We start from the raw sequence: 27,828 nt of genomic DNA, 5'->3' as shown, positions 1-27,828 counted from the left end.
CTTTCTGTTTTTGTGAAAAATATATTTCCTGCTCGTCTGGCTCAGTTTTTCTAGTATGACTGAGAAGAGATTGACCAGGGACCACTTTAGGCAAGTACAACTTTATTCATTCACCTTGAAATAAAGATATAAATACCCATACAGAAAAGCACCTCTTTGATCATTTCTTCCCCTTCCAATCTGGGGAAATAACTTAGTGTTCTTTCATGGCAAACATCATTTTTATATTATCAAATACATCAATTACATTCTTTTAAAAAATGGTGCTTACCACCCAGAAGCTGATTTTGTTCACATTCTTCCTCTAAACTAAACTCATTACTCATTTGTCTAGCAATCCAGTCATACAAATAGGTCACAGAGCTGTTTTTCAAGGACAGCTTATAAAGGGGCTACTTCAAGGCATCTCAGTTATGTCCTCCATGTCTTCTGGTTTCTGGTCTGTTCCACTTTGAAAAGAAAAAGAAAATGTATCTGTACAAATAAGAAAAGCAAGTTGAGCCACGCTGGTCAGGCTTTGGAGTGAGGGGAAAAATTAACTACAAAACTAAATACTCAGCCTGTTTATTTTGTAGGAATAAGATACGCACTAGCTATGCTTTTAATCTCTCTCTCTCTCTCTCTCTCTCTCTCTCTCTCTCTCTCTCTCTTTCTTTCTCCCTCCTCCCTCCCTCCCTTCCCCGCTCCCTTCCTCACTCTGTAAAATAGGCTGCATTTCTCAACATCATTTGGAGAAGCCAGGCCTCAGGACAGGCATAGGGGCCTAGCTGGCGTACAAAGGAAACTGAAGAGAAGGCCCTAGGTTATCCTCCCACTCGACAGCGTCTATGTGACTTCTCTGTCTCTCCAGATTCAGTTCTTGCATTTCACTTGATCCCTTTAAGCTAGTTTTAGGCCATAGCGGGAATCTTCCAAGCAAATCAGAAATTCTGCTACAATGCAGTATATACAGTCATTAAAAAATGTGTTGTGTAAAGTACGTGAAAATTGACTGAGTTTCTATGGTAGATGACCAATAGGTTCTCCAAAGTCTAAGTTATTTTTTATAGCTAGTGCATGAAAAAAAATATACTGGTGCGTGTTAAATGGACAACATGGGTCTCAGAAACAAGATGGACACAACATACTGTGTATTTACAAATGTACAAAACCAAGTGTGAACATGCTGGCAACTTCTAATTAAAGGCGGTGAGGATCCAGGACAGATGGAGGAAGAGATCTGCCTTAGTGGGTACATCCTGCAGCTGAGAATGAAAGAAACATGCTGCAAGCCAGAGTTTAAAAAGATGGCAATTGGACCTTTCTGGAGACGGTGACCCCTAGCATAAGCTATCCTTTCTTATGGAGGACTTGGAGTATCCTTCTATATTGGACTACTATGACCTCAGAAATGTCCTCTGTGTTCTCTCCTTCTCCCTCATCACTCGTGGGCGAATTAACACGTTAGAGACATACTCTGTAGCTGACTAGACTCTGGGCATGCTCCATGAAGAACTGCCCTTCAAGAATGAGGTTCCTGAGTGGTAGCCTTGGCGGGCACACAGTAAAGATAAGGGAGACGGACTACTGACTTTTTTTTTTAAGCATTTTTATTACACGGTAAAGAGTACAACAATACCTGAATCATACTTTAAAGATTCACAGGTTGACAGACCATACATTACAGTCCAACTAAGGAAAAAACAAAAAAGGATAAACAAGAAACCACAGTTCAGACATAGTAGACTTAAAAGCTCAAGAGTATGCAGACAAAAGCGTGATGCCTAGCCCCCGCCCCCCAGTGTTAGTCTACCGTTAACTTGTGGCACGTGTCTGAATTAAGTATTGCACAACGACTTTAATTTTTCACAATAATGTCGCAGAACCCAAAATAATTAAAAATAAAATTACTTCAAATCTGCATTTCAACAGTCTCCAATTTGTTTTTCTGTCCCTTGAGGAATTCGGACAACATGGAGTCACTTTCTTTCCCTAAGTATTCCAGACATAGGCATGCTTTGCATAAGTAAACCAGCCTTGAAATTTTTAAATCCCCAAGACATGCACCTACACATTAAAAAAAAAAAGTTCAGAAAACAAATTAAAAAGACAGGTAGCCCTGTCACACACAGTCTCATGACAGAGAAAGAGAAAGAGAAAAGAGACAGAGATAAGAGATAGAGGACGCCCTATTCCTATCAGCGACCACCATTCAGTTCTATCCAATGAAGATAGCTTTTTTTTTTTAATGTGTAATACCTACAAATGAATACTCTCACATAGCCTGTATATAAGTGACAAGCAAAAAAGGAAAGTAACAAAAGTTTTCTTTTCTTTCTCTTTTTTTTTAGGTTTATGAGGTCTGCATTGTTACCAAGAAGTGATATGGTTCGCAGCTGTATGAGCTTAACTTTTGGTATCCTGGTTCTTTTGTGCCCATTTGGTTTGACTAGACCAGTTTTCGTTAGCGACTGGTGCAATATACATGCTGTCAGAGGTAGAGTGAAACTTTTTGCCACTGAGGAGAATGTAGCAAAACAGGAGTAGAGGAAGAGGAGGAGGAAGAGGGGAAGGAGGAAGAGGAATTAGAGACAGAGCTCAGAGTTAGGGATTTTTTTTTTTTTTTTGTATTGGTTTTCACTCAGGGTGCCCTGAATTAAAAAAGGAATGAGACGTACTGTACTAATCCTTATTTTACACACTAGTGTTCAGAATAACAGTGCTGTTCCACATACATCACAGCTTCTTGAGATCGAGACGCGAGGGTATGACATACCTCATTTTTTTTTTGTTATTTTTTTTTGGGATTATTTAACCCTTCGTAGCCTAGAACATATAATAGCTCTAAGAAAGGACTGTCCAGTGTCACAAGCAGACTAGAAAGCAGAATGAGGTCAAAGGATTCTGGGAGCACCATGGTAAAATAGAACCCATTCGCAGCCTGGTTATGCGCTTCTCTTTGCCTTAGCGGGTGTGCTGGCAGATGGACTTCCAACATGCAGATAGATAGATGCATTGATTCGCTCATCAGAACTTCCTAAACTAAAAGGCCATTGAAAACAACGACGACGACGACAAGAGAAAAGAACACAACACTACCGGGACAAAATCAAAACCGACTGGTATATGAAAATACAGGGGAAATGGTTTAAGGAAACCTTAGATTTGCGAGACATGAAGCAATCCCGTGAGGATTGCATCTATGCAGAAAACTTAAAACACAACCACTTAAAACTGTATCCAAGGGCTACATTACCCGCTCCCCCCTCCCACAAGCTAATGGATTGTACTCAATTTTGTAAAGAAATGCCTGGTGTATGTGTATGTGGAAAAGTGTCTTCCCAGCCTTTCAACTTTGGTTGTCTACACAGCCTGCAGCACTGCCGACTCTTAAAGCACACAACCACATCCTGGGCTAATAATGTGTTTCAAAACTAACAAGTAGTTCTGGTCTGGACCCTGGACAACGAAGGGTTAATGGAGTCACACTGAACATGTTTAACCTGCTGATCATTTGGAAAGGATTACTGGTGCTTTTCAAAAATTCCGATTTTGGTCCATCAGATCAGTCTTTGGCTGACTTCCCTTTTGTAAGAATACTGTATAACCTGGCACTCAGCAGGGCTAAAGCTGTCCGTCTACACCTCAGCATTTGGAGAGCTAATGATTTTTTTTTTCATTTTTTTTTTGTAAAATTAGAAATACTTAAACAACCTTACAGCAATATGCATGCACTGTCCTTTTTTTTTTAAAGTAGGATATCTTATTTTATGTTTTTTTAAAAAGTCCCTAATAATTTTTTTTCATAAAAAAAAAGGATAAAAGAAAAATTCCACTACTACTCTATGCTACAGCTAAAATTGGTGAAATGGCTCTAGCATATTTAAAAAGTTGGTTTGAAAAAAAAAAGCATGCCTAGGGAGTCATTGTGACAGTGCAAAATACATTTATGTACATCCCTCTTAAAAACATCCATGTGCTAGCATTCCATGAAGCATGCTGGTTTCCAGGAAAAAAATCCTATAAGAGAGTGAGTTAGCAGCTCCAAAAGATAGCTTTTTCTTTTCTTTTCTTTTCTTCTTTTCTTGAGGACAACCAAAAAAAGTGTGGTTTTTTTTTTCTTTTCTTTTCATTTTTTTTTTTTAACTACTAGAGAAATATCACTAATACATACAGATATAAAAGCAGCATAGAAAGATACTGGTTTCTCTCACCAACTAGGAATAAAGAGACTAAATGTGGGCATATGGATCAACTACAACGCATCTTCACATTTGTCCAACACATTTACAAGAAAAACACCATTGGGAAAACCTCACAGGACAGAAGTGTTTTAATACCAAGAGAACTACTAGATTTTAATTAAAAACCCAAACAGGGTGGGGTTGAAAAATTTTGGAAAGGGGCTGGAGCTGAAGCCGCCATTTTTTTTTTTTAAAAAAATTGGTTTTTCGATATAAAATGAATAAACTGGAATAGATCCAATGTCTTACTCTGTGGAACCTTGCAAAAGTGAAGAAACGTTGAAGGGCTATTTAGGGCAGCTGGCTGACTTGGAAGCTGCCAGAATGCTAATTAACTGCAGGCTGAGTCTCTTAAGAGAGAGAGAGAGGGAGAGAGAGAGTGAGTGTGTGTGTGTGTGTGTGTGTGTGTGTGTGTGTGTGTGTGTGATATAAAAAGGAGCCTTTGTATTATGGCAATTTTTTTTTTTTCTTGCTGCTGTAGTCATACACCCCACTGGAAATCATCTTTCATTTTTCATTCTGTTGACCTGGATATTATTATTTCTTTTTCAGAAACGGGGGAAAAAAAACGAACATCTGTGTCTCCTTCCAATCTGCTGCACATCTGTGCGTTTTGCAGCCGGTCTTCAAAGTTCAGTTAGCAACCCACAGACGCCATTCATCTTCTTGTTAAAATGTCTACTGCTGTATCCAACGCTCGTGCCCTTGAGGAATTGCCTCTTTTTTTTTTCTTTCCATTATTGTATATAAAGAACACTGTGACTTTTAATATTAGCATTTTTGCTTTCAACAGCAATTAGCAATCTCTTGGTTTGCTGTTTGGTAAAGCATTGGTTAATGAGGTCATCTAGTTTAAAATCCCAGCTACTTGAAAATAACAGGGAGGAGGTCAAATCTAGCATTTCACGTTATATTCTTTCCTCTCTTTTCAGTTCTCTAAAGAAAAGATATCTTTGTTTTCCACAGTAAGTCATTACGACCCGTTACTGGCCTCTGTGTTTTACTATCGCCTCAAAGATACAGTTAGGTTCTCTCTTGCCGAAGTACTGAAATAAGATAGATAGTTCATCTATAAACAAACAAACAGAAAAGGGACTTTGAGCATCTGAGGATGAGGAATTGCTTTCGTGTTGGTTGTGGTGTCTTTCCTCTGACAGTCTGAGTTTAGGTCTAGCGAGGCGTCGTCTCTATGGTGGAGGGGGTTCCGGGGGTGGTAGACCTCGGAGTGGCTGCTGGTGGTGTGTCCATTGGGCTCCCAGCCCCACTGCTGGGCGTGACTGAGGAGCTGACAGCGGGCGTTTCTCCCTGCTGTGGGGCCTGCAGGGTCTGTCCACAGATGTGGTGATGCTTCTCCCAGTCTTTATGCTGGCAAAAAGAGCCACAGTATCGGGCCGTGTTACAGCCGCTGCAGGTCTCACTTGCTTTCCGGCCACAGTTCCAGCAACTCTGAAGGAGAAGGAGAGATGCCGGGTGAATGCTCATGAAGGTAAAAACCTAGTAAACAGGGAAGGTGTCACTGTTCCCACATCTTCAGGAACTACACAGACAAAGTGGATAATTCAGAAGATGCTGGCCCTGGCGTGACCTTAGTCAGGATGTTACCCAGGCCGAACTTCACTTGTACCACAACCCAACCCTCTCCCTACCTCTCCAACCTGCTGCCCTTCTCCCTGCCAGCCCTCCCTGTCCCACAAGACAGCAGTGTGAGTCAGTGCTGTGTTCCTCTCCAAAGGGCCACAGCTCCAGGCAAGCCACCCTGATGGGAGGATGCCAGGATATAAATCCCTGTCCTGGCCCTGCAGGCTGTTCTGGGTGAGTTTCCTGGCTCCTTCCAGGGCCTTTGGCTAATGACCGTTCAGCACGTTGATGTTCACATTACTATTACCTATCCATTCTCTCAGGGGGGACCCAGGCACCTTCCTGATTCAGAGTCCACTGCTAGTACACTGACCACACCTTGACCGACATACCCTCCTAGCACTTTCTCACACATGGTGCTTCTGTCACCCATAGGGTCCCATATTAACCTGTACTTCCAAGCAAGGGGAAACTTTTTCAGGATCTCTACCAGAGATTTGTCTCAATTTTCTGTCAGCAATGACTATGGCATTGACAAAAATGGCTGATGATTCTTCCAGCGTTTGTCAGAAAAGTCCCTTCTTCCTAGATTTGGCTATGTTCATTTGTAATTAATCACCTACTCTGTACTACTACAACCTCTATTTCCCAACTTTTCTCCTACCACCAATACTATAATGTCTAGATATGAATATACTACTCTGAGACAGAGGCTCTTTCTTTCTGGATGCTAACAGGAACCACAAAGGAACTACAAGATCACAGTATTGGAGTCAATGAACCATAAGAAACAGGGTTCGGTACCCTTTTCCATCCCAGCCAGACAGGATACAGCAGAGTAGTAGCTCTTCCCACACTGTGCACTCAGTATCCCTAACAGTCAAATGCCAGGTTAATCTTAGAAAAGCACCCTTTACTTCTTTAAAGATTCTTTAAAAAAAAAAAATCAACTGATATCTAATTTAGTCTTGAAAAACAAGAAGAAATCCTAAGACTTGGTAAATGACTGTTCTATTTGGATACAGCATTTACCAGCTGGTAGCCCTCCCTTGTAACCCAGGGAAGTTAGAACGGCAGAGAGAAATGGGGCTTAACTATGCATCCAGACTAAAAAACCCTGGCCCCAGAACACCAGCTGCCAGCTTCGTGTGGCATCTTGCAAGACACGAGAAAAGCAGAAATGAGGTTACCTTTGAGATTTACACGCTAAGATAAACACCTCATGAATTGGAGCACAGATGTCCTAGAGACGCAAGAACACCTGTGTGGGGTGGATCTAAAGGAAGCCAGGGCAAAGGGGTGGAGACCAATTGTGACAAAACTCTCAGGGATGCTTCCTGCAAGAGAGACAGAATCTCCAAAAGCTATATCAAAGTGTTCATCTCAAGAGTATAAAGCATGTTTCTAATTCCTTAGAAAGACTAACTCTGCTCTGAAGAGCTGTGTCAGGTGGCTGCAAACTTACCCCACTAAGCTTTCTATGACTGTCTTCTGTTTTGGCAGTGCCAGGCACCAGGGCCTTCCACATGGTAAGCAAGTGTTCGCCCACTCAGCTACATCCCCAGCTCTTGTCAATGGCTTCGATTATTTTCTTGAGAAACCAGATCTTTAGATACAGTCTGATAACCCAATTGGCTGACAGTTGTGATTTCATCACAGTTAAACCAGATTTTAAAGTAACAACAGAGATTTTTTTTTTCAAGGTTTTTTACTGTGTTCTCCGTGTTTATTGTGGTTTCATTGTGGTGGAAGTATGTCTAGAGACCATTCCCCTAACAGATAAATCTCCTTCACAATGTAGAGTACATAGAGGCTTTCCAGGAATTACATTAACTGCTAACAAGGGGACTCTGGAGCCTTTCAAGGACCAGAAGCAAGGAACTTCAAGAACTCTGGTTTTGAACCTTCTAAAAGGACCAATGAGATAGCTCAGTGGATAATACTGTGTTCTGTGTAAGCCTGATGACTTGTGTTCAATTCAGGAACACATGTACATGGATAGATATTGTGTTAAGTCCAGATGTGCAGGTGATAGCTATCCAGTGGAACATGTCATAGCTCCAGAAACTAGATGGATCCTGCCTCAACATGATAGAAGAAGAAACCCCACTCCTGAACATTTTCCTGTAATCTATGTAGTTCATACACACACACACACACACACACACACACACACATTCACAAGCACACGCAGTTTCGAAAACATCCAGCTCTGTAACGTTCACTCTTAACCATTTAGAAATTTCAGTGCTAGAGAGAAAGGCACAACACAATCTACGATCTCAAACCACAAACTTAGTTGATACGTGACTGTTGTTAGTAAAACAAATCTGTAATGGATAGTCAGTACCACACCTTCCCCCCACCCCCCAGTTTAACTACTTTAAGATGAATTTCTCAAGAGGCCAGGTGTGGTAGTTCACTCCTGAAATCCCACGCGTCACATGGAAAGCTAAGGCCAGTCCTGGGCTGCTTTACTGGGATCTTGAAAACCCATTCTCAAAAGAGTAAAAAAAGGAAAAGAAAATCATGCAGGTGCACAAACTCTGACTATCACTGTATTTGGGGAGCCTTCCTCTCCCAAACTTCATTCTGTTGCATTGCCTAGATGATGTTTCCATGACATTGTCAGGAAATGTGGGCCTGGCCCAGCCTTCAAAGCTCGAGGTCCAACACTATACACTCAGAGTGAGGTTTCCTTCTGCGAGGTTTAGCTTTCATGAGATTGCCAGCTGGGTCCTGGAACAAACTCAGCAAATAAGCGATATTCCTAAATTACATCAGAAAATCCCAATTAGGGAACAGAGACCCAAATCCAAAACAATATTTTAAGGAAATTAAACATCTAATCTGAGTCAAGTGGCGTCTTTAGGAAACACCCCGGTGTGAGTCCTATCGCGTTTTGGCAGAGGCACATTTTGGCAGACTCCAGGGTGGTAACTGCCCAGTACTCAATGGCTCCTTCAGATTGAAATCAGATGTACGCAACATTCTCAATTTAAACTGATTAAACACACAGACTAAACCAGGTAATTACAAATGCATGTGCTGGGGAGTGGAAAGAGGAGACAGAATGGGGACTTCTTTATTTTTTAAAGTGTTTTCAAAGATGGGAATAATTTTACTTAAAAAAAAAATGGAACCGAGCCAAATACAGAAACAGATGTTTTGGATAGCAGGGCTGTGGAGAGCCAAGGCCCCTTGCCTCAGCCCTTCCTGGTTCTGATCTAAGAGTTAAGGGGCTCTGGTTAGTTTTACCTCTAGCCCCACTCTGAAGTTCTTTGGTCCTATCTGTTTACCTCCTACCACTGAGGGTAACAGCCTTCAGGTATAGGACGATGAAACAAAGAATGATCGAATGATCCAGGAGGAGTAAAAGTTTTTTAAAAGTTGCATTCTTTATTGCCCTGGACACTGCATTGCAATGAATGTGTAGGGCACTTAGTGCGTGCTCAAGTAACAAAAAGCCAAATCAACCAAACAAAAACAACCCCCCCCAACCCCGAACCCTCCAAAGTGGACTCTCTCTCTATAAGCTCATCAGAAACCTTAGAAGGCCATGCATATGGTATTTCTCTTGAATAACTCTACTAAATGTCCTGCTTGTGAATGCCTATCATCTAGGCATGGCCAGCAGTCTAGACATTGAACATTTCATCTGGAAATGGAGAAGGCATGTGTAATGGTTTGAATGAGTTATCTCCCATTGTCTATCGGAGGCATCTGAACCCTCGGCCCCTACAGTTGGTAGGGTCGTTTGGAGAGGTATAGGAGCTGTGGCCTTGCTGGAGAAAGTCTATCACTGGGAGTGGGCTTGAAGAATTTAAATCCTTTCTCTATTTCCTGTTGCCTTTCTTCGCTCCGTGCTTGCAGTTGAGGATGTGAGCTGTCAGCTTCCTGCTCCTGAACCATGCCTCTTACCACAACTGCACTCTCACGTCTAAGAAACCCTAAGCTACAGCACTCACTCTTGATCATGTCGCTTTATCACAGCCATTGGGCAAAGTTGCTCTGGAATGCAGGTGAAGAATCTAAGGCTGGATCGGGAAGTTCCTCTTTGCAAAATACATTAGACATATCCTTGTATACAGATACAGCAGGGATGGATGGAAGATGTTCCATAACAAAGATTCCATTCCTTTTCATCTTCTCAGTACCTCTTTGTCCCTCAGGCAGGGAAGCTCTTTCCTTTATCTTGTTATTTAGATATACAGGGAATATTCTGGCCATCCTAACAGCAAAATGCATCCCTCCTAGTCATCTCTGCTGACAATTCTCTTTCTGAGAGACAAAAAGGGGTTTTCTCTGGAATTATTGTCTGTTTCACTGATGCTCAAGACATTTAAGTAAAATTGTTCTACCTGAAATTCCATAATTGTAAAGGGCTGGCTGTACTACTAGTTCTCCAAAAACAAAATTCTACAGAAGCAACACCCTGACTTGAACTCACACTGGACATTTTTAACCACGTGTTAGACCTACATTGATATTTTTGCAGTTCAGGATCCAGAAGTCTTTAAAAGTTGAGCCCTTCTCAGTCCCCATCTAGCTGGTACATAGACTGCTAACACTCTTTTCAATATGCCCCACTCTGACAATGTCAGATCTTTTTGTGGGTCCCACTGTAGCCCCATTGGTTAGCAGACAGCACCATCCCCTACAGTGGGTGTAGGTTGAATCAGAAAACACAGGCAGCAAAACAACAAGATATCACGGAAGCTAGCCACAGGCTTCAGAGTCAGGATAGCCTGTGTTTCATTTTCAGTGCCACTGTTGAGTGATATTAAAACCATAGGCAATTAGCTTAAGTTCTTGGAGCAAAACTAGGAGCTCTAGGATTTCTCAGAGTTATGCCAGGCTTCAGCACATAGCCTGAGGTCCTGCATACACAGCAGGTGGTCAGCCTGGCTCCTTTGCCTTAGCACAGGCTGGAATAAAGACGGAGGTCTAGTTCCTGTTCTAGATGCAGTGCCTCCGTACCGCTAGAATCTGAAAGCTTACACATCATTGGAATCAAGTGCCCTCACCCAAGGCATTACTAGCTACAAGGAAAGAACTTCCTTAGTGTCTGGTAGCATCTTGTCTCCTCCATCCTCTCTGTCTTCATGTAGACTCCCGAAAGATTCACCACTGGGGCCTGTCCTCCATTCCTTCCTTTTAATTCCCCCTCGGTGAAATAGCCACTGATTTTTGTTTTCAGGATGCTAATATTCTGTTATTCCATTACAAAGCCTGCTTTGTTCCCTGGAGGTGTTTGAAAAGTAGGGACTGGTATAAAGAACTGTCTCCTCCTTCCTAAGTGCTCTCTACCTGAAGTTTCCGCAGGCGCTACAAACCAGTGATGTAAACCTGCTTCCTGTGCCCCTCCTGCCTTTCCAGGCAACACTTCCTAACTCACTACATGTTCAATGTGAGCTTACCTCTCTCTAAAACTGACAGCTGAATCTAGTGCCATCTGCCTGAGTCATTGGTAGCCTACAGTCCTAGGACTGGGTCATTTTATTTTAATTCCTCTTTCTTCAGTTCCTATAATGACTCTAACCAAATACCACAGGCCCTTCTTGTGGTCTCCTCAACTCCCCTATTCCTTCCAACATCTTGGCTGCTATTCATATTTCCTCGTCATTGTGTCAGTTGTGATGTTGTTAGTTTAGAAAGTTAGAGAACTGTGTATGAGTGATTGGAAAATACTAGTATATACTTCGTCCAGGGGAAAGAATCCTTCTATTGCCAGGTGGCTACCTTAGCAACCTGGACTGAGGACCAGCTCACATATCATCTGAGCCTCGGAACAAGTCACCCAAGACTCAGCTTTCTTATAGACAAAGGGAAGAAGACAATACTATCTCATTAAAGCTCACTGCTAGTAACAGACATCTTCCAAAAAGGCCACACCTCATCCTTTCCAAACAGTTCCACAAACTTGGGACCAAACATTCAAATGCATTAGTCTATTGGGGTCATCCTCATTTAATCCATCACAACTGACAAGAAAGGAGAGGGAAGGGAGGACAGCTGTTAAATGATTCTAATAAGACATATAAAAATCAATAACTTTTACATTTAAAGATAATGTATATATTTTTAACCAGTTTCTTCCATAACCAGACTTCCTTTTATTAAAATAACAAAATCATACACTATCTAAAATAGTATCTACATAGTCAAATAGTTAACGGTTAAGGGAATTACAAAGCTTAATAGTATTGGTGAGAATTCTGAATTGTCTATATATTGAATTGAAACAGGGACCTCATATTTTTGACAGATTCCCCACCTGAGGAACCAATCAACATGGAGTCAGAATGGGCCTGCCTTAACCTGAGGACACTGGAGTCCTTCAGGTTGTGTGAGAGGAGTCCTGGTAAATTCTGTAGACCTGGACTTGAGGTCTGTATAAAACTAATGCCAAGACCAGTGTAAGCGTCATACTTTGTTTTTTTGCACCGGTTTATAGTGTCATATAATAAAGACACTAAGTATACAGAGACTGAAGGACTCCAGCATACCATCGCCTGAATGTAAATATCTAACTTTTTTCCTTCCTGGGCATTTGTCTGTAGAAGTCAATCCTCTACAAATACTCTAAGTATAAATATAGGCCTGGGATGTTCCTGTGAAAGTAAAAATGTATACAGGATGGTAATTGTGACTCATACTATCACCAAGTTGTACAAGTTCTCTTCAGAAGATGCTAATCACCTCAAAAAAAAAAAAATCCGTATACATCTTAGAGGCAAGATGCCAGTAAAATTGAATTTCTGTCTAGTTTAACTCAACAATGGAAAAGTCAGCCATTAAAAGGCAGATAAACTTCCCTTTGTCCCCCTCTTCCTGAGAAACTACCAAATGTTGAAAATCAATTCCTTTTGTCCCCTTGTTATTCATCTGCTACACATTAAATAGAAACTCTGCGCATTGAGTGAGTCCCGCAGGGTCTTTCATCTGCAGAAAAGCCTGCTGCAAATTAAATTCTTACTCTCCCTCACAAATTACAGATACACATTGTAGTAGACCATTGATTTATCAGTCTGTGCCTTTGCTAGTTCAGATATGTGAGACTAGCTAATTGCAGTCTTTTATCTGGAGTTATTTTGGACTTGAAGATTGTGTGCTATATTAATTAACATGGAACAATTCTTTGCTGTTCTGACTCTGTAGGCAATATTTTTTTAAAGCATTCTGCCACATTCTAGTTTATTTACTTATCAGTTCCTTGAATCATTGGGCCTTAAATGAGCGCATGTGTGTGGATGTGCAGAAATCATTATAGTGATTTCTATACTTAATAATATTACTCAGATAGCAATGTTATGTTAAGACCACTGCAATGGTTATGACAGAGGCCATGAAGACAAAGATTATACACAAATTCTTTTAGAAACATTGAAATCATGCAGACGGTACTTTGACATTGGACTTAAGGATTCCTTACTAAAGTGATTTTAATGCCAGGCGTCAATATAACTTTGGAGAACATGAATTTCATATTAGGAGCTGGTCTGACGGCTCAGTTGGTAACATGTTTGCACCACAAGTAAGGACCTGAGCTTGAACTCTCAGAACCCCTGTGAAGCCCCAGGACAGTTACACATCCATAATCACAACAGTCCATCATGGAGATGAGACATAGAAACAGGAGTGTCCCCAGAAGTTCACTGCCCAACACATGTGCAGAGGTGAATAAGAGGCTCCATGTAAAACAATATGAAAGGCAGAGACCAACATCTAAGGTTATCTTCTGACTACAGGATATTTGACACACACACACACACACACACACACACACACACCTTCGCGCGCACACACATACACACACATTTATACACACACACCATTCACATGGATCCAAAGACTTTCACATTAAGTTTCAATTACCAAACATCGCAATGCGACACCTCAGTTAGAGAACTTTCCTTCCAAGTGGCTAATGAATAAACACGCTTACATCAGTGCTAGGTCAGTCCACCAGTGCCTGGATTTTTGACACACTGTTCTAAGCTTTTCCCAGTGATCTGTCTAAAGTCCAGTTCCCACTTGCACTTGTGAGCTTCTGGAATCAAAACCAAATGCTCTGTCTTTTCTTTGCAAAGAGAAAAGGCCTTACCTCACTGGAGTCTTCCTGCTGGTTGATGACTGCCAGAGCATCCTCTGCGGCCTGCCGCTTGGCTTCAGCCACCGTGCGTTCCATTTTGGCTCGCTCTGTGGTGATCATGTCATGGGCTTTCCTCTCGGCTTCAGACACGGCTTTCTGCAGCTCCGTCATTGCCTGTCGCTTCACCTCATTCACAGCCTCCTCTGTGATACCGAGCCAGGCCAAGGAACAGAATATCTCCACGTTAGCTCAGCACCCCAAGCACCCATCCCTTAACAGAAGTGCACAGAACAAAACCAGCTCTTCTCCAAACGGCTGGACAGTTCTACCTCTCTAAAGAACCTGACCTTTGAAATTCATCTAGGAAACCAAAAAAATCAGAATTCTTTCGGCATGGCCTCCTTGGGAATATTTCTAGTGCTTATATATTTACTTAACTTTTCTCCAACAACATTGCCTTCAGAGATGATTCTGGGTCTTGGTAAGGAGCAAGAATGCCCACAAGGAACTTGGGACTTGTGTGCCTCATTCAGACACACAAGGAACTTAGATTTTAGCCTGACATCATGGTGAATTCAGGAGTTCAAGGCCAGCCTGGGCTGTACAGTAGGACCCTTTGTATACAATAAATAATGAACTAGATGGTGCAGTTTAATTTTTTTTTTGTCATTTCTTGAATAATACAGATACGTGCTTCCACAGAGCAAATGACAGAGATCTTTCTAAGAGGACCTTGCCATTTCTATGCTTTAAGATGTTCTCTGTCTACTTGGAACATACACACAATAGCTTGAAACTACCACCTGTTGCACTGGAGAAACAAAAGGGAGTCACCTCAAGCCACACAATCAGACTTGACTAAAAACTTACAAGGTGTCCAATTAGCCTTTCAGTTTTGGCTGCAGTTGAGGTACAAAGATTCAACCAATGTTCAACAGAAGATTGACGAGTAAAACAAGTACTTTCCGTTTAAAGAAAAATTAACTGTTCAAATTAACAAGGGAAAATATCCTCCTTGAGAATTAGTTTATCTAATTTTCATCTTTATTCAAAAGCAAAATGACAATGATTAATTGAAAATTTAATAAGCAGTAATTATTAACTTGGCAAACCTACTACCAATTAACACTCTATTAAAACTAATTATGACATGTTTTATTCAAGTGTTTGCACTTAATTGTTTCACCCACTTAAAAAGCACCTTAATTAAATGTTCTGTTTAATTAAAAACATAGATTCCTAATAAAAATGTTTTACTGTAGATGAAAAGTTTAAGGGATGCAAGTCCTCTCAGGGTGTCGTAAGTTCCCCGTGGTTGATTCTCCAGTACGTAACCTACAGGCCATCGGAAGCCTCCTCCTGGGACTCAGTATCATGCTTCCTGGAGCTTCTGTCACTTAGCACCATTATCCCTAAAGTACCTTCCCTGCACATAATGTCTGGTTAAGACTCAGACACTATACTCTAAAGGCAGGGTCCAGATTGGAAATGTTAACTAAACCATGATAAGCTTCTGTCAGCTCCTGCAAGGTATGCAATTCGAATCTGGATGGAATCAGCATGCTGCACACAGCTCCCAGCACCTTCTTCACCAAGAGGCCAAAAAACGCTGCCTTTATTACCCTATCATAAATGACTTGGGGCAACAGGGAAGTACTGCCCTTCTAACCATAGAGCCAGAGTCTAATTTAGTTTGAATATTCAAGGTGAATTAAAATTCTATCTAAGCGGTAATACAGGACAATAATTTTTGCTTAGGATCAAAGCTGTAGCTTGACTAATTGTATATGCAAATCAGGCAATTTATATTTAAATTATGCATTCCTATTCTAATCCCACAGGCATATACAGATCAGCAAAGAGAATTGGTAGGACATTTGCAAGGTGCTTGCATATTTATTACCAACTGCAAACATTCTCTGATCCTTTGAAAAGAAATTCACTGAAGAAAACATTCAGTCACAATCTCAAAACTACTTTTACATTTGGTTGGGTTTTTTTTCCCTTCCAGTTTTGTAAGGATCCTTTGTAACTTTTGCGTTCATTTGTTTGCTTTGCTCTTGCTTTTAAAAATACGACTTTTAGAGAAAAGTGGATGTTGCCACCATGGTTTGTTAGGGTTCGTAAACTTTTTGAAAATATGGATTAAATGTCATTAAACTATCAGTGGATTACATAGGGTCTCTCTCTCTCTCTCTCTCTCTCTCTCTCTCTCTCTCTCTCGTGTGTGTGTGTGTGTGTGTGTGTGTGTGTACAATTGTGTGAGTGTTCATGAATGTATGTTAGGGTGTATGCTGTCTGTGTGTATATTTGTTGTGTGCATGTTTAAGTGTGTATGTGTGCATGGCGTGTGTGTTTATTTGTATATGCATATGTACGTGTGAAGTGTGTGTATATTTCTGTGTGTTTGTGTGCATGTGTAGGTTTGTGTGTATGGGTATTTTGTGTATGTTTTTGTGTGTATGTGCACGTGGTCATGTTTGTTCATGTGTGCATTTGTGTGTGTGAGTTTGTGAGTGTGTGTATATTACATTTATGTGTACTATGTTTATGTTTTTGAGTGTGTGTGTATTTGTGTGTGTGTGTGTGTGTGTTTGGAGTGTGTACGTTTATAAGTATGTGTGTGTGTGCGTGTGTGTGCCTTTGTGTGTATATTTGTATGTGCGTGTGTATATGTGTGGTATGTGTGGTTATGTGCGACTGTGTGTATGTGTATGTTTGTGTGTTGGTTTTTTGTGTATGTTTTTGTCTGTGTGAAGGTGTGTTTGTGTGCATTGGCATGTGTGCATATGTGTGTGCGTGTGTGTGTGTGTGTGTGTGTGTGTGTGTGTGTGTGTATCTGAACAGAGAAGCAGAGCGAAAGACAAAAAGTGTGAGAAGGAGAACACTATCCAAATATGGTAAAGTGAAGAGTCAGGATGAAAGGAGAAAGGATTACTTTTTTTAATTTTTATGCAAGTTTACAATAATATCAAAATAAAATGACATAAAAACTGGAAAACACAATTAAAACTACTTTAATAATTATAATTTCTGGGATTGGGGAGATGGCTCAGCAGTTGAGGGCACTGATTGCTCCTCTAGAGGACCTGGGTTCAATTTCCTGCAGGGCACAACTGTGTGTAACTCCCAAACCTGCCACCCTAACACAGACATAGAAGCGTATATGAAAATAAAAATAAAGTCGTTATAATTGAGTGAGGGCAGTGCCCGTGATTGTATTACGTATGTTGTATTACCTGAGGGTTGTGTCTATGCGGCATTTTTCAAATATTTTCTGCTTAGTTTTCTTTTGCTATGAGAATGGAACATAGCACTTCTGTGGCAAAGGCACCCTTTATAGGCTTCTCTTAAAAAAAAGCATCCCTCTGCCTCAGTCTTCAAGTATGGGGGTTACAGGTGTGAACTATTAGACCTAGGTGTGGGGCGGGTTTTGTCTTGTTTTTCTGCTTACAGAGTTAAGTTGTAGAGTCCTTTTCAAGTTTAAGAAGCTTTGCTGATGACCCGTTTTACCTGTGGTGTTCTCATGTGCTGGATGCTTTGATACTCATTAGGAACCTTTCATCCTTGACACTCACTGCTTCTTAAGAAATCTGTCCAGGAAGACCCCACAAGCACCTCACAGAGGTCTCTAGGTAAAGCTCCCATCCACGCCTTAATATTTAGCATTCATCTATAGACAGTTAGTCCAGACTGCTTGATGTGATGAGTGGCTACCACAGTAAGAAAAGAACAAATGTCATCTGTACCACAACCTAACCATATCTTAGAATGACAAAGGATGCAGATGAAAGACGCATCTAAAAATAACACCAAACTCTCCTGGCAAGGTTCCCTCCATCTTCAGCATTACCTGGACACAAGAGAGACAAAGTTGTTCTTTCTCAGCGTCTAAGACCCACGAACCTAAACTACATCAAGACTGGATTGAGAACATACAGAGTGGACTGGGAAGGACATAATGGAGGATTCCATAGACTCCCATAGGTCAAATAAGAGAAACCAAGAAGAAGACAAAACACAACTTTGATTCCGTGGGAAGCACAAAGTACACGTCTGAATTGGCTGTCTGTTGGTTGCTCCCAGGAGGAATTCCTTAGCTATTCAATCTGACTTTCCAGGAAAGGTGGTGTATTCAAGAAAATCTGCTCTTACTTAGTAGCAGATAACAGCAGAGGGAATTTGGACTATGCAAGACCTCACAGTCGATCTCTTTAGGAACAATCAAGAATTTAACTTAAATACAGGTAACGAAGGGAACAGAGAAGGACATTTTCGCCTAACTCATCCTTTTGCAACCCAAAATGACAATTCTTTGTAGCTCTTATTGGAATGGCAGGCCTTGGTCCCTCAAAAGTGGATTTGAAAGAAAAAAGAAAGCAATGGGAAAATACAGCAACTTCTAGGGTTGGGGGGGGGGGGGGCGCGCTTGGCAGGTCAGTAACAACTTGGGAGAACCCGAGACTATTAGCACAACTGGTTATATGTAGTGTGTATATATACACACATAGAGGTGACGATAAATGTATTGGTGAATAACACAAGTGAGCACCAAACCACTCCTGCTTCAGCAATGAATCCAGAGGCTCAATTGGCTTTGTAGAGAGAACATGTGAGAGCGCTTTCTAGCTCTAGGTCTGAGCTTCGGAACAGTAATTCTATCAGACTTGAGAAAACTGTTATCAGTCTCACAAAAAAGTAGGGCGTCTTAGACATCTTATAAAACACACAGATAAAGTATACATGACCAAATATTCACCAAGTGGTAAAGAGCTACAGACAGCTAAATCCAACCAAAAGCTAAAGAGAAATCTTTTGCCGAAAAACAGTAATAACAACGAAGACCCTTTCCCAAGACAGCTTGGGCCAGCTGTGTGTCCACAGGATGGAACTGGCCCCAGCCCTTCTCAAAGAGAAACTGTTTTAACAATTGAAATTTCAGCAGCTCCCAGGCACGGCTGTGATCTGTTCTGTGTATAATCATAGGCTCTTGAACCCAGGCTTATCTTTGATCTCATGAGGCGGATTTTTAAAGGTTTCATGCTTAGCTGGTACTCCACAGAGTGTCTACCCGTTCTAACCTGTAAGCCCAATACCGAGTCAGTGGGTCATGGGAAGCTTCAAATCTACCCCATCATGCACAGCAACAGACAGTAATGGGAGTGAATGAATGGCCTGTGTGGAAATTAAAGGTCCAGTCGCTGTGTTGCTCAACTTAAAAAGGAACTTAGCTCTGATGGCTTAATATTAAATACCACAGAAGAGTGATTTTAATACCAGACTATAACTGAAAAATAATGATCCTTCCAAAGTTCCTTAACAAGTCCACTAGATTAGGTCAGACTTTAGAACGCAGAGAAAAATGCTGATGTATGTAATTTAATTCCTAAAACACTGGATTTCTTTCCTCATCAAAGAAAAGCTCCATGCAAGTTAAGACCTCCTGTGCCAAAATTTCACTGTGAACCCATTACAGATGCTACAAAACGGGGGGAGGGGAGAAGGTTATAAAGGAAACATGCCAGTCTTTCAATTATAATGGCACTAGCAGATGCTATGAAAATAAAAACTATTTCATGTTTTAATCAGGCCTGGTTTGAGAATATTAATGAGGGTTTTTTTTCCCCTCTTAGTTTGTTTTGTTTTGTGGTTTTTGCTCTGTTTTGCTTTGCTTTTGCTATTGTTGTTGTTCGCAGTGAAGTCCTCTCTTGTCACTACTCACATCACAGCATTAACAACTGCACACAGCTGCCAGAACACTGAACTCATGTTTTTAAACAATTCTTACCAGCTTTCTTCCAGATCTCCTCTGGCACGTATCCAGACGCAGGCCTGTGAAGGAATTCCCGATGTGCATCTATGAAAATGAAAGGAGACAGTGGAGAGGAGAGGAGAGCACGATCAGATCAGCATTGCCATGGCCTCATGCAGAATCAAGCAAGCAACTCCTCTTGGCTTCGTTGCAAAAATGCATTGTTCAAAGGCTGAATAGTTCACATCAAGAAAGTGTGCAAAAATAGCAAAGCTAGTCATCAGAACCCAAGGGAAGGAGGTCACTGGTCCAAACACATCACACACTCATACCCATAGCAGCTTCACTTCAGGATCCAGGGTGATGCTGGGAACAGGCTTCCCAGGACTTTCTCATGGTGATGATGTCTACAGGTATACTTTGTATTGTTGGAGCACGTTATGGTTGGTGACTCCTTATAAAAGTGAGACTTGTAATTTAAAAATCAATCATACGGTAAAATAATTTATACAGAGTGCTGATTCTACCGTAATAGACAGCCAGTGAGTTTCACTCTGGGGCTAATCCTCTCACACTTATTTCTTTAACATTCTATTGTGCATTTCAACTTTCTCACACATTACGTCGTATAAGTTTGAAAGATGGAGCCAGACAGTATTAGAAAGGATTTGCGAACATTCAGTTGACCAGTGAGAAAATGGTTCATCTTTTGTCCAGAGGGGAAATAAAACTCTATTTTAAATGCTAGGTTCATTATGTTTTCATATTTTAAAATTTTGAGAAAGTACAGTAGGCACAAGAATGCTAACGTCCAAATAACACATGCATACAAAAACTGTGAACATTTAATATTTCTATGTTCCTTGAAAATAAAGTTTGTTATGGTTTCCCTAGTTAGAAAATAAATATGCCACACAATCTTCCATGCTGAATTTTCAATGTAAGCCTATATATTCAAACTCAATTTATTCCTTATGCAAAACAGGTCTTTTATGCTGGATTTTTAATGCAAGACTACATTCAAGGTTTTTTTATTCCTCCTTAAGTGGTAGAATTAGAGACAAGTATTACTACATCAGACAGAAGACTTCAGAAGGATTAAGAAAGAGAATAATCAATTGAACTTCTTAAACTACAATAATCAATGTATGATAAATTTCAGCTGAAATTGTATCATACGTATACCTATGTGAACTCTCAAAGGACAAACTGTCCTTTTATAAAAAATACATTATTAGAATGGTTTTGTTTAAGACAAGAAAAATATTGTCCAGTTTTCTATTATGCAGCTAAAGAAGACCAAAAAAGAAAAATGACAGCCACATTAGCTATGTCATTAGATATGAATGTTTTAAATATATGCAAATCTGAGCATGGTACACAGACTATCAGTGAGCCAGAACACTGATTTTCCCTAGGTAATTTTAAATAGCCTATGGTAATTTGGTGAGGGATCTATCGAAAGCCTCTGATCTATTGCTGAAATGTTATTGGAATTGCTCATTCTGTAAAGTAAGTAACAACTGTGAAGTAACTGTTTTATTTAAGAACTGTTTTGTTGTTGTTGTTCTTCTTCTTCTTCAAGAAAATTAGAGAAAATTATTTGCTGTCTATATGACTTAGAGGCTATACAATGCTGCTGACAAGTTCTTCAAGCTTACCTTCCGTACCATCCTAAGTATTTCCACAGGAGATGGAATGTGGTTAAGTTCACATGCAGCATGTGATATAGTATTAATCATTAAAGACTGTAGCATAGGATAACATGCCTTTCTTTAAGCATAACAACAGATCTGTAGAGTGTACAGCCAACAATAAAAGCCAACACCTGAAAGTAGCAAGGGGTGGGTTCTTTTTGCTTTCATTCGTTTCATTAAGCAGGGTAAAGAAAGTTCACTAGTTTAACAACTGCCTTTCGGTAAATAAGCAAGCATTATTATAAATGATGGAAAGGCCACACCGCTGTCCAAAGCGCAGACACGACAGGTGCTAACTACTAATTCCAGTCAGCACAAAGTAAAGAGAAGCAGGACTACAATCCAGTGGAAAGAAACAAATCTGGAGTGTTGGCTACTACCCTGGGGCAGCAGGCAAGTTGATTTCTCCATGTTTGAGCTGTCCCACTTGCAAACTGAGGAGACACAGATAAACTCTGAGGCAAAAGGAGGGATTGCAATCACTGCTTCTGCTTATCATCGTCAGCAGTGAGGAAAAATACTCTTTGTAAGGAACTAGGAAGAGGAAAACACTGCAGGGACTGCGTCTCCCAGTGCTCAACCACATAGCACGCGACCTTCAAGGAAGCTCTGGAGAAGCTTGCAGTATGCAAATGCACCCCAAAGAATTTATCTGTAAGCATATTGCTTTCTGTGTTGGATTGAAATTGTTCCTATAGGTACCAGTTCACTGTCCTTCTCCTTGGAAGCAGATACTTAAAATTACACAAATAAAATCTTCACGAATGTTACTTAAACCATGTGTATATTTATGCCTTCAATCTCCATTAAATTCTTTAGGATTCGGTCAACTTTTTCATCTTCCATGTGCTTTGCAGTGGATATCTTGGTATCCATTATGTCTTACTCTGGCTACATTTCTCTAAATGACGCACCTTGGTATCCACAAAGACCCAACTCCTAAAAAGAAATACTGAAGCCAATTGTGAAGAGCAGCTTTCATAATCCTGTAGCTATTTTTAGACGCACCAGAAGACAGGGTAGGATCCCATTGCAGATGGCTGTGAGCCACCATGTGGTTGCTGGGAATTGAACTCAAGACCTCTAGAAGAGCAGTCAGTGCTTTTAACCACTGAGCCATCTCTCCAGCCCATAATGCTAATTTCTAAAAGTGTTTTTTTCAAAGTTGTTGAATGAACACACACACACACACACACACACACACACACACACACACACACACACTTTTCATAGCAGCGTCTCTAGTTCTAAGTCATGGAACTTTTGCTGAACATCAGGCCTAACAACAGGAAGAACAGAACAGTCAAATAGGTAGGTCTCAGAAGGTATTTGCTTTCAGGACAAATATTACAATCTAACAGGCCACAGAAACCACACAATTAATACATTTTACATATCTTTTGATTATGTAATTGCAATTTCAAGATTAACTATCTTCTGGTTAAGAAGCAGTGACTAATTGAGTAGTAGAAGCTGTGTAGGCAAAGGAGCTTATGAGACAATAAAAAAAAGAAAGAAAAGAAAAAAAATCCTGATGTTGATAAATAGGAGAAAAGAGATAAAACTTCTGTGACTTAACTGTTAAAATTCTGGCTTATCTAGAGAGAAAAATTCTAAAACTCTAGCTCCTTTCAAAGAAACATATTTGTAACCACTAACTTCTTTGTAAACTATCTTTAAAATAGCAGTTGCTATAAAAATGGATAGTTCTTCTAAAACTCAAGAGTAGAATGAGATGGGGCATCAATCAAGATTGAATTTCAAATGTAAAACATGTACACAATATGAGAAGAACACTCCTTTTACGTTAAGTTTGCTTGCTTTGAAGTACAAATTGTTTGGAGATAAAGGGAAGAGGAGGTGGCACCCCCCCCCCCCAGGACAACAAGACCCCTCATCAACAGAAGGAGCCATGAAAGGAAATGTTAGAAGAAAAGGAAAAGAAGAGGTCCATGATGTGTGGAGGAGATGGGAGATGTACTCCATTTACAACATAATGGAGACCTTTGGATACTAGATACAGCAAGGGCCACCATCCTTATACAAGAAGGGGTGAGCTGAGAGCCTTTGGAGAACCAATGTGACCTCATCTGACCCAGGACAGCAATGCTCAAAGCTTGGCAGCACCTAGGCATGGCCTTCATCCTGCAGTGTGCAGAATGAGTCTGTGATCATGATCATATCTATTACAGGGATCAATAAAAGAGAAAATACGTTACATAATTTTGTCCTCACAAATGCTCCTTTTGGGATTTGTTAAGGGTAATTGATTTAGAAATCTCAATGCCGTCTTGTGGAAACCCCCACAGAGCCTCAAAACTAGTTGCTGCTTTACAATATCCATCTTTATCAGTGAGCACCCCTTAGGTTCTGGGAAGAACCATCCCTTATGACATCTACTGAGAATATAGACATCTTTAATTTCAGTGTTTTAAACACACTATCATTAGAGAAAGCAAACGTTTAAGACATGACAGGCATTTGCCCTATAGACTCTGCTATGTGGCCATGAGATGAACTTCATGATGTGATTACAGAGTCAATACAGGTGAATACAAATCCAAATTTTACACACAGCTCTGCTCTGAACAACGTGTTTATGGTTTTTATGTTCTGGCAGTAGAGAACGAAGAATGAGTGCTTCTTTGGTTGAAAGAAAACTTTTTCTCTAGTCATGGATGACGAATTAAATACAGTATTATGTTTAAGGCAAAATTCCTTTTTAAATATCTCTGTCAATAAAATTCATGCTGGGATATATATATATATGTATATGTATATATATTTATATATTTATATATATATTTATATATATTTTTTAGCTGAAAAAAGTATCTGAGAATTGACTATCATGTTGCAAGCTCGAATGGCGAGTCCTCTTCCCCCTCAAAAATTCTACCAACTTTTGACGAGCACCACAATATTAGGATTTATCTGTGTCAGGACACAGCCCCTTAATTTTACATGTTATGCCACTTAATACTGGTAGAACTGCCTGCAACACGTGCATTCCTTTTGGAGATTAGGAAACTGAAGCACAGTGAAATTTGTGACTCCCAAGTGTAGAGAGAACCAAGAACTCAAATGTAGAATCAACCCAGAATCTGCACTTTAAGGACAAGCTGGATAAACCCAGAAGGAATATAGCAATTCAATGCTGCTTTGAGCATACACACCTTGCCAACTGAGTGACTTTAAATATGATCTCCTCAGTCACTTCAAACATTCTCGAAAGGCTGACCTTTTAATGAAAGACCAGCCTCCTTTTTCCTCCCACTTAAATCAACCCAAAACTCATTTCTGGTTAAAAAAAAAAAAAAAAAAAAAAAAAAAGCTCTTCCCAGAACAAATACAGAGGCACTTTCTACAGTGCTGCCCCACCATCTCAATATTCTTTGAAAAACCACAAGAAATCCATGCATCGGACTTCAGGGTTCCATGTGTTAGTTTCCTGATGGTAGCCTTAAACCCGCCATTAGATAACCTTTTTCTAATGAGTTATCAAATGTTCTCCAAAAACAAACAAACAAAAAAGAGGTATACAGGGAACTGTAGAAAGACTCTAGAATATTTTCAAGCAAGTAAAACACAAAGTAATTTAAAGTAAATAAAATCTTAGGATCCAAAAGAAGAATTCAAGCAGCAGAATACCAGGAGAGGGGATGCAGGGAAGGAAGGGTACTCAAACACTCAGGGAACAAAGCAAGGATCTGGCAGCCAATCCTGAATCTATGATGCGGTCTGCCAATTCTCACCCTACTACCTAGCTCCCGTCAGGCAAGTATATCAGACTGCAAAGCATAAAGGTAGAAGGGTCATACTTTAACAAGATGAGCGAGAGATTGAGGAATAGTTTACTAAAGTTTTTAGCCGTTGAATAGAGTTTTTTTCTGGACAGCAAAAGAGGAATAACAAAAATAACGAATATCCCGAATGAAAAAAAATCTTGTTTTGAAAAGTTCTTTGAGGCAAGAGTAGTGAACTTGCCCAAAATCCTAGCATTTTAGAGAAAGAGGTAAGAGGATGAGAAGTTCAAGTCCATGCCAGCTGCATAGCAAGTTAGATGTTGGGCTGAGTTACAAGGAAAAAAAAAGTACTTTAAGATATCAACTTGCATTTTATTTAAAGAATGAAGACAGCATGATGAGATCAGTATGTTCTCCGCGTTTAAAATTCAGAAGATATTCACAACAGAGTCTCTATTTCGTATCTGGAGAAAACTTCTAAAATTCAATTAGTGGTAGATTAATCGCATTATTTTTCGATTCTCCTCACTGACTCGATGCATTTCAAAGGTGATGCTGGGATTGAGTCAAACAAGCACAGCACATCAGTCCTAGAGACTAGATCTTCCTCCATGTAGATCTCTAAACACCATTTACAAATGTGGAGAATGTGTGTATTTCTAAACAACCCCGCTATTTCCAAATTAGGGATGGGAGGAGGGCTGGATTTGAGCCAAATATATCTTTTATAATATATTCTGAAAGTCTCATTTGAGACCAACCATTTCAAACTTCAGAAGGTAAACGACTTACAGTATAATGGCATCTGCATGTATAGAAAGCTACCATAGCTTTCTCTATCCACAGGAATCTCATTAAACACTTTCCAGGATTAGAAAATGGATGCATTTGCCAATAATTCACAATCTTTTGACTACACACATTCAGACCTTCAGTTCTAAACCCTGGAAGACAGGAAGCAATTTATGTAAATAATTGTGGTCTCTGATTATAAATGACCCATCCTCACATTCAAAGGTTTCACACATCAAGCAGCAAAGGAAGGCGCACAAGGAAAATAATTACTGGATGCTAGAACCCGGGAACTGCACAGCTCTTAACAATTGTGGTAGTTTCATTATAGTATGCTATGCAGTCTATTGATCTGTGTCCAAAAGGCTCGTGATCGTTCTAATAGTCTATGCAACGAAATGCAAAATATTATGAGGCCTTTGAAGAGTATAACCTCTAAGTGCCTAAGGCAGAAGTGACGGTTTAACTATCAAAAATATAATTCACCAAACACTGCTATAAGCAACAACTTGTGCACACCCGTGGGACAGCTTTTTGTAGGTCAAGTTTCTTATTTCAGTTTCCATATCAGAGACCTGAGGCTGTCTTTCTGGAGGGTGTGAATGCTCACCAGAGCTGGTCAGACTCCAGTGAGTTTCTGAAACTTCTTTAGCACTGGAGAGCAGGTCCCACTGAGGGACCTCAGTTGAACCTTTGCCTCTCTCTTCCTCAAGGCCAGAGTGAAGAACCTTCATTATAGTCCCTCAATCATGATACACACACAAAGGAAATTCAAGAACTGACTCAGAGAGCCTGTGCCTCAGAGACAATTCATACTGCATGGTTCTATTCCAGAAAACCTGCTTTAGAGCTCTCAATGTTTGCCTATGTCCATTTACAAATACCACCTTTTGCTTTTCCTTAGCAAATCTGCCACATTAGCCAATTTTTCTTCACAATAAGAAAATAAAAACAAGATGCTCGTTGTATTTAGCTCCACATAGTTTTGTTTAGACCAAAACCAGTTTAAATCACACTTAATTCTGTTTTCATTTCATGCCTTAATGCAACCTGACAAATAATACTGTTTTGTCGGTAAACTCCTCGGAATAATGCCTGTTGGGTAAATTACATGGCTAAGAATGCTTCTTTCTTTAATATTTATTATGGTAATGAGCATTCAGCCTTCAAGGATTTGCAGAAATCCACAAATCTAAGTGCAAAGGAAGCTGTGTAGCTTGGAATAATTTTATTTTTAAAAAGGATAATGTGAAATCAATAGCCAGATAAATATTTGATTTGAGGTTTTTTTGTTTTGTTTTTGTTTTTGTTTTTGTTTTTTTGTTTTTGTTTTTTTTTTTGGTCTTCAGCCTCAATGATTCAAAGTTATAGTTTTATTCTGTATATGGGGTATTCATTTCATTTTTCCAGAAGAGACTATATGCAATAGTAAGCTGGCTCAGTGGTATGAGCTAAACACATAAGAGAAGAAGAGAAAATGAGGGACCATACAAGTCCATCTCTCTACTCTGCTGAGTCACTGAGTGCACACACACAATGGCTAGCAATGTAAACTATGAAAGTCATCATTCATTTAAGGACAAGTTCTCAGGCCACTTGAAATTCTTTCAGGTGGAATTTATCTTTTAGTATCTCTAAGACTATAGTCTATTTTTGATCTTGACCATCTACAAATATCAACACTAAATATAGTTTCCTATAGTCATAACACAGTCCCATTATATAAACTAGAGGTAGTAAAATCAAGAGTAAACCATCTCCAAGAAGATAAATAGTAGGAGAGCCACCTTTTTTAATCATTAATTTTCACATGGCATAAGCACACTGTATAGCATTCTTGTCTCCCATCCAGTGGGACTCTGGGAAAAGCTGGCTTCTGTTTGTTTGATGAGACATAGCAACAGAATAGGACTGTCTTCTCCAGACTAGGTCCTATTACAACTTA

The 27,828-nt window shown here is 40.0% G+C and overlaps 1 protein-coding gene across 7 annotated transcripts in view; it reads right to left on the bottom strand.

Moving 5' to 3' along the window:
* Positions 1–85: 85 nt before the first annotated feature.
* The window catches only part of Runx1t1 (RUNX1 partner transcriptional co-repressor 1), a 152,128-nt gene continuing 124,385 nt past the window's right edge, over positions 86–27,828 (bottom strand). For all 7 annotated transcript variants that reach the window (NM_001436913.1, NM_001436918.1, NM_001436915.1 and 4 more), the window contains 3 exon segments: positions 86–5,669; positions 13,909–14,099; positions 19,685–19,753. In NM_001436913.1, coding sequence (NP_001423842.1) covers positions 5,394–5,669; positions 13,909–14,099; positions 19,685–19,753 — 536 coding nt within the window. In that variant the 3' untranslated portion in view covers positions 86–5,393.

The sequence above is a fragment of the Rattus norvegicus genome, chromosome 5 (genome assembly GCF_021556685.1).
Source record: "Rattus norvegicus strain SHRSP/BbbUtx chromosome 5, alternate assembly SHRSP_T2T, whole genome shotgun sequence".
In the NCBI taxonomy this organism is placed as follows: domain Eukaryota; kingdom Metazoa; phylum Chordata; class Mammalia; order Rodentia; family Muridae; genus Rattus; species Rattus norvegicus.
Note: the sequence above shows the minus strand (reverse complement) of the source record. Positions and strands in the feature narration are given on the sequence as shown.